At 45.4% G+C, this 7,544-nt stretch overlaps 1 protein-coding gene across 1 annotated transcript; it reads left to right on the forward strand.

The window, feature by feature from the left end:
* The first annotated feature begins 3,164 nt into the window (after nucleotides 1-3,164).
* LOC119300432 (COBRA-like protein 5) lies at nucleotides 3,165-4,921 on the forward strand. Its single transcript, XM_037577391.1, has one exon. It carries the CDS (start codon nucleotides 3,293-3,295, stop codon nucleotides 4,640-4,642), a length of 1,350 nt encoding a protein of 449 aa, XP_037433288.1. The 5' UTR covers nucleotides 3,165-3,292; the 3' UTR covers nucleotides 4,643-4,921.
* Nucleotides 4,922-7,544: the final 2,623 nt, after the last annotated feature.

A 7,544-nucleotide genomic window follows, 5' to 3' on the forward strand; every position in this document is an offset into this window, starting at 1 on the left:
CCTATCTTCTAGGGACACCGGAACATTGTCGAGGAACCACCATCGTCGCCGCCGACTTCACCACCATCCCCATCACCATCTTCTTCTTTTGCCTAGTAGGGTCACCATTAATTGGAAAACCTCTGTAATCCACTACTAAGACATGGTGCGTGATGCAATGACTTATTACCCTATTATCTATTGCATTATTTATCATTACGTTTGGGTACTTTCTTTTGTCTTGAGGCGTTGGTCATCTAGTATGGTTGGTATGAACTATATGTATCTGTGCAGTGTTGTCCTCTTGTGCTAGTATATAGGTGCACACTTATATGGCATCACACCTGAGGGTTAGTAATGTATTATGAAGATTAGGTGGTGTCCTCTTGTGCTAGTATCTAGGTGCACACTTATATGAGATCACACCTGAGGGTTAGTTGTATTATGAAGATTAAGCGATGGGACGCCGAAGTGACAGGATACCAACCCATGAGTTTCTACAAAGGCATAACATGTGGAATAAGGGAGTGTTTGGTTTGAGCCCAAGACAACCCCCTTAAAATTTTGATAGATCAAATACTGCCTAAGGTTTTGATTGTCAATTTTTTGGCCAATGTTGGCAAGAAAAATAAACTAGAATTAGAGTTAGAGGAAATCACGTGGAATGCTAAAAAAATAATAACTATCTAAACAAGAGGCAAAAATATTGGCTATGACAAAAAAGGTATAATTGCTTTTGGTCACCATCCAAACACATCCTAAATCTATGGTTGGTTTTACCTCAATTATTAATGGTTTGCAGATGTTTGCTAAAGATTGAATCGTAAGTACATATGAGTCAATGGTTTTGCAGCATGTAAGTATAGACCTCTCCCAAATATCAATTGTAACAAGTATTTACACTGGTCATATTATCATAACGGTTGCCTAGGTACAATTCCACAATCAAGAGCACCCACAAACAGTTGCTCTTTTTTTTTTTACTTTCTTGCATCTTTAAATTTTAGTTTTTTTCCTTTTCTAAAAATAATAATTAGTACCAAACTTTTATTTACTTGCACGCTTTGTTTACCGTACCTGCACTTATCTTTTAAAATTATAGATAACGTTAGCACTAAGTGCATAGAAAGGTGTATGAGTGACGTATACAGTTTGAAAGATAGGAAGCCTACCGGGGTATTGACACTCAATTTTTTTGGAAAAGGAGGTCATCCCCCGGCCTCTGCACCGGAGAGATGCATGCGGCCACGGTATTGACACTCAATACTTTCACATCCTTACTTGGGGGTTATCACTCAGGCATCTATGTGGCTCTTGTGACGCTGGCCATCGAGATGTGACTCTTGTGACCCCGGCCATCAAGGCAAGATTTTTTGGCTGTGATGTTCATAATGATGGACTGCTAGTGTCATGTTCTAATCAAATATGGCGAGAAAGTTAGAATGACTATGTTCTGTAGTAGTGTCATAAGCAACTTCTAAATGGAAATTAAGTTATTTTGATTTGGATCGTTAGCTCTCTACTTTAGAGAAGCACATGATCCAAAAAATAAAAAACTACACGAATACCCTCTAATAGTAGAACTGCATATCTGTTGAGTTGATGACTATGCATGCACGTCTTTGAATATACAGTAGACTTCATTCTTGGGAATTAAGGAATGTCGTGGTGTTGCTCTAGAAACAAATGTCATGTTTGAACTTTGAATGCTTGCCTAATTTAGTTGTACATATGTAAGAGCAAAAACTAGGCTAAAACTGAACCATACTAATTCTAAGATCAGGTTTAGGGATACAAACTGCTATCGGTTATATATGAATGGATGTACTGAAGTAGCATATGTTCAGGCTGAAGGTAAAATTAGACAAATCAAGATACGGGATATTGCTCCGCCCGCGTGGATTTAAATACCTAGTTTCTATACCATTACTATTTTCTTTCACTCAAGTGAAATATTTAATTTGATTTAATACACTTATATCTCGCATGTTTAATTCATTTCGGATCTTTCAACATGTTATTTGTGTTCAGCCAGGTATTGCATTCTTCCTACTGTGCAAAGTTTGCTGAAAATTCCTAGGGAACATGTGCTGCAGAGATTGATGCCCTATGACCAGTTTTCTGCACCATTACTATTATTATTTATGCAATACTCCCTCTGTTCCTAAATATAAGTCTTTATAGAGATTCCACCAAATGACTACGTACGGAGCAAAATGAGTGAATCTACACTCTAAAATATATCTACATACATCCGTATGTTGCATTCCATTTGAAATGTCTAAAAAGACTTATATTTAGGAACGGAGGGAGTACAATTTATGTGGATTCTTTATAAGCTTATAGTGGTTGTTACATTTGTATAACTAGCGATGCCATGCGCGTTTCCATGAATTGTAGATTTAATTTCTCAAAGTTGTATTCAATATAAATTCATTTCTTAAGGTGTAAACCATGTGAGAAATTTCTGCAGAAACGGAAAAACAGAAGTCTTAACTTAAAAAGAGAATTGGACATGTTATAATTAATTTTGCTCGGATTTAAAATCACTTGAGTCATTGAGTGCAGAATGCATTCTGCATGGTAGGAAGACAGACTCTCATGACCAGATCAGACGGATAATAATGGGCAATGTAGCAAATCCGACGAGTAGAAGTCTAGACCAAGTTTAATGATGTGTAAGCGTGTATGCACATCAAAATACAGTACATATTTAATGATGTGTAGTGTAGTAGGGGTTGTCTAAGATACTACGGAGTACTACTTAGTAAATGAAAGATGGCGAGTAGCGGTCCACCGTCGTTGTCAGAAGAAGTAAGCCGAGATGATACCGTTGCCATGGCCCATCAGCTTTGAGCCGAGATCTCCCGCGTCCTTTTCCATCTCGCCTACCGCGGTTGCTTCAGCGGCGAGCTACCAACCAGCTGGCGGCAGGTCGGCCAGCGGACGTGCGCAAGAGCAACGACGCAACACCACCAGGAGATTAATTCTGATTTCAGAGAGCAAGCAGAGGAACACGTGAGACGTATGTGTACATCGATCGATCACTGGCAGGGAGGTGGTGCTGAGCCATCACCCGCAGATTAATTCAATGGAGTTCTTGTTAAGTAACCCAACCGACGGTGTGACATGCCATCTCGCTTGTTGTTGATGCTTCTTCTTACCGCTGTATTATTATTCTTCGCCGATGCACGGCCTTTAATTGCCTGCCATTTCCTCCGAGGCCGATCAGCTCGATCCATCCATCACTTGTGCTAGCTAGCTACCTTGCTGCGCGCTGTTCTTGCAATAGCATTAGCAGGGGAGTGCAACCATGGAGGAGCTCCGCAAGTCTATGCTTGTGGCTCTGATCCTCGCGGTCACCTGCTCCGTCGCAGTTGCCTATGATCCCCTCGACCCGACAGGCAACATTACAATCAAGTGGGATATCCAGTCATGGACGCCCGACGGATACGTGGCCATGGTGGCGATGAACAACTACCAGCAGTACCGCCAGATCATGGCGCCCGGGTGGACGCTGGGGTGGTCGTGGGCCAAGAAGGAGGTGATCTGGTCCATCGTGGGAGCGCAGGCCACCGAGCAGGGCGACTGCTCCAAGTTCAAGGGTGGCATCCCGCACTGCTGCAAGCACACGCCCTCCGTCGTGGACCTCCTCCCCGGCGTCCCCTACAACCAGCAGATCGCCAACTGCTGCCGTGGCGGCGTCATCTCCGCCTACGGCCAGGACCCCGCCGGCTCGCTCTCGGCGTTCCAGGTCTCCGTGGGGCTCGCCGGGACCACCAACAAGACCGTGAAGCTGCCCAAGAACTTCACGCTCATGGGCCCCGGGCTCGGCTACACCTGCGGCCCGGCCACCATCGTCCCCTCCACCGTGTACTGGAGCGCCGACCACCGGCGCAAGACGCAGGCGCTGATGACGTGGACGGTGACCTGCACCTACTCGCAGCAGCTGGCGTCCAGGTACCCGACCTGCTGCGTCTCCTTCTCCTCCTTCTACAACAGCACCATCGTGCCGTGCGCCAAGTGCGCGTGCGGCTGCGGCGCCCACAAGAGGATGGGCGGCCGCGGCGGCAAGAGCCACAGCGACGGGTGCATCATGGGCGACTCCAAGCGGGCGCTGACCCCGGGGGTGAACACGCCCAAGAAGGACGGGGCGCAGCTGCTGCAGTGCACCAACCACATGTGCCCCATCCGGGTGCACTGGCACGTCAAGCTCAACTACAAGGACTACTGGCGCGCCAAGATCGCCGTCACCAACTTCAACTACCGCATGAACTACACGCAGTGGACGCTCGTCGCCCAGCACCCCAACCTCAACAACGTCACCGAGGTCTTCAGCTTCCAGTACAAACCCCTTCTCCCCTACGGGAACATCAACGACACCGGCATGTTCTACGGCCTCAAGCTCTACAACGACCTGCTCATGGAGGCCGGCCCCTTCGGGAACGTGCAGTCGGAGGTGCTCATGCGCAAGGATGATAGAACCTTCACCTTCAGCCAGGGATGGGCGTTCCCGCGCAAGATCTACTTCAACGGCGACGAGTGCAAGATGCCGCCGCCCGACTCCTACCCCTATCTGCCCAACTCCGCGCCGCTCGTGACGCCGCGTTCCGTCATCACCGCTGCCTCGGCGTGCTTGCTCGTGCTGCTCCTGGTGGCATGATCCATCTATCCAGGGTCTTTTACTCACATGCATCTTGGTAATTTTTCCCCATTTTTTTTTAAAAAAAACAGGTTAGAGTATTAGGCAGGGGCATTTTGGTTGTCGACGTTTATTAAAACTAGCTGAGTGGTCCGTGCAGATGCGCTCCGGCAACATATTTTGTTTAGGAGTGTGTGTGTGTGTGGTTGTCAAGTTAAGATTAAATAATCTCATACTAAAACTGTAATCTTTTTTTTTTGTATTTTATGGAATGAGTCAAACGCATGGCATTGTTACTTAGATCTTCATCTCTTTTAGATCCTTTTTGATGTAGTTCATCTCTTCATTGAGTAACATGTTTCCAAGGTCTCCCTAACAGAAGAGTTTGACACCGGGTATTCTAAGTGTCTTCCTAACTTATCTCAACTAGAAGATTCCCCGCACGTTGCCGCATGACTTTAGCATGCCGACCAACTCAGTGACAGATGCACATTAAGGAAAAAAATGTTAGCTATGTGGTGCTACAACATCTGCCCACATCCATCAAAGGATTAACCTGAAGGCATGTACTAAAATGTCTACTCTAATGAAATTGATTGACTTGATTGAGCCAGGAACTATATGATTGTATGCATCTTTGAGATTAACTTTGAGAACATTCCTTGCTTATATGTAAATGAACTTCATGTATCAACAAAGTTATTGTAGGAATGCGGTGCCGACGGGGTGCAAAGTTTTAATATTTAAAATTAGTGGTGACACAGAGAAATTGCTATACTCGATATTTAACTGAAATCTTGCAAGACAAACATACCTGAAGAAACAACCAAAAACCCTCGTACTGAAGAGCTAAAATAAACGGAGTTGCATAAAGCAATGAGGTCCAAATCTGAACAGTTAATGTCTATGAGAATGGCCATGCATGTTAATACAACAAAACTTAAACTACATTAACATCCAACAGGAACAGTAGTGCAGAAGAACATCAAAGGACAATCATTATCTGAACCACATAAAACTTTTTTTTTACAGAAAAGGCCGGAGCCTGACTTTATAAATAAAGCCACCAGGCAGAGTCATAACAAACCAAACCAACTAGCATCGACAAGGACAACAAAGTATCGAGCCAAAACGAACACACATAAGTTTAACGTACATGGCTCCCGGGCTAGTACACGGCACGCAGGCCGGCGACTCAAGAACGACACTATCAGGGCCAACAACTCCTAACTGTTGGCTTGAGTGCGAGGAAGGGAGGTAGTTGTAGCCCGAATTTTGGACGTCATCTCATCAAAAGTATCCTGATCCTCCTCCTTAGTCAATAATCTCCACTGCTGCAAGAATATGCAAGTTTTAAATAAGCAATCAGCTGGATTAGTAGGAAAGGTATGTTCAATGGTAAACTTGTTACTAGTCGTCCAGAGAGTCCAGCAAACAGCTGCGAATCCCACCCAAAACATTCTTCTCTGGCCCCAACCAGGTTAGAGGCCAAGAGACGAAGTTCAGAGAAGGAGTTCGGTCTCCAAGAGACATGAAGCCACGATCTGATACAACACCAAAAGAGTTTAGCCAAGACATAATTCAAAAAGATATGAGTCGTGTCCTCTCGTTGACCACATAATTCACAATAATCAGAGCCAGGGCCATTAGGCTTGCGAATTTGATCACCAGACGGCAAGCGCCCACGAGAGGCCTACCACAGAAACGCCTTAATCTTCGGAGGGATGCGGGCCCTCCAGATCCACTTGAACTTGGAAGTAGTCAAGCCAGAGATCAGCTTGCCATATAGAGATTTAACAAAAAACCGCCCAGAGGAAGAATGAGGCCACACTACCGAGTCCTCCTCCTCCGAGAGCAAAGGGAAGTGGGCAACAAGACGCTGCCAATCAACCAACTCTTCAGGAGATAGAGAACATCGAAGCTGAAGGTCCCAGTTATTGCCAGAGAGCTCAGAGATCGAGATCTCTGGGTCAGGACAGTAAGGAAATAACACTGGGAAAGAAACAACAAGGGTTGTAGAACCGCACCACCAGTCGAGCCAAAACCTCATAGATCTGCCATTGTGCACAACGAACTTGACTAAGCCTTGGAAAACAGGCTCGATTTTGACGAGGTCTTTCCAGAACTGAGAAGCACCAGAAGCGGGGGCAAACATGGGGCTGGAAGATGGGAAGTATTTAGCCTTAAGAATGTTATACCAAAGTGGTTTATCCGGGGTTATCATGATCTTCCACCACCACTTTATGATTAGGCACTTGTTCATGACTAAGGTATTGATAATACCCACCCCCCAAGGCTTTTGGGTCGACAGATCTAGTCCCACTTGACCATATGGTATGTGCGTTGGTTATCAGCTGCATTCCAATAAAAGGCACCTTTGTGTTTGTCAAAACCAGCGTGAGTGCCATTAGCAAGAAGATAGAACCTCATCACAAACATAGGGAGGGAAGAGAGGCAGGCATTAATGAGGGCGACCTTTCCAGCTTCAGTGTTATATCTGCCCCTCCAAGGCATGACTCGGTTGCCCACCTTGGCCACCATGGGGGCGAAATATTTGGCTAGAAGTTTGTCGGATGATATGGGTAGCCCCAGATATTTCAGAGAAAGGAACCTAGAGAGCAGTTGAGCAGGTGTGCAACACGCACGGCCTCAGCATCAGAAACCCCAGTGACTATAACTTCACTCTTAACAAAATTAATTTTTAGGCCTGACAATGCCTCGAAGCATAGGAGAATAAACTTGAGATGTGAGAGACAGGAACCATTAAGTTCCACCATGATAACCGTGTCATCATCATATTGGCTAAGATGTTCGAGAGGGCATCCACGACAAAATTAAAGAGAATGGGGGAGGCCAAGTCTCCTTGCCTGAGGCCTCTGGAGTTTTTTAAGAAATTGCTAATCCTACCGTTAACAGAGATAGC

Source organism: Triticum dicoccoides, chromosome 5A (assembly GCF_002162155.2).
Source record: "Triticum dicoccoides isolate Atlit2015 ecotype Zavitan chromosome 5A, WEW_v2.0, whole genome shotgun sequence".
Classification (NCBI taxonomy): Eukaryota; Viridiplantae; Streptophyta; class Magnoliopsida; order Poales; family Poaceae; genus Triticum; species Triticum dicoccoides.

Excerpts from the sequence above, each read along its gene's own strand:
- LOC119300432 (XM_037577391.1), top strand. The coding sequence starts at position 3,293 with ATGGAGGAGCTCCGCAAGTCTATGCTTGTGGCTCTGATCCTCGCGGTC.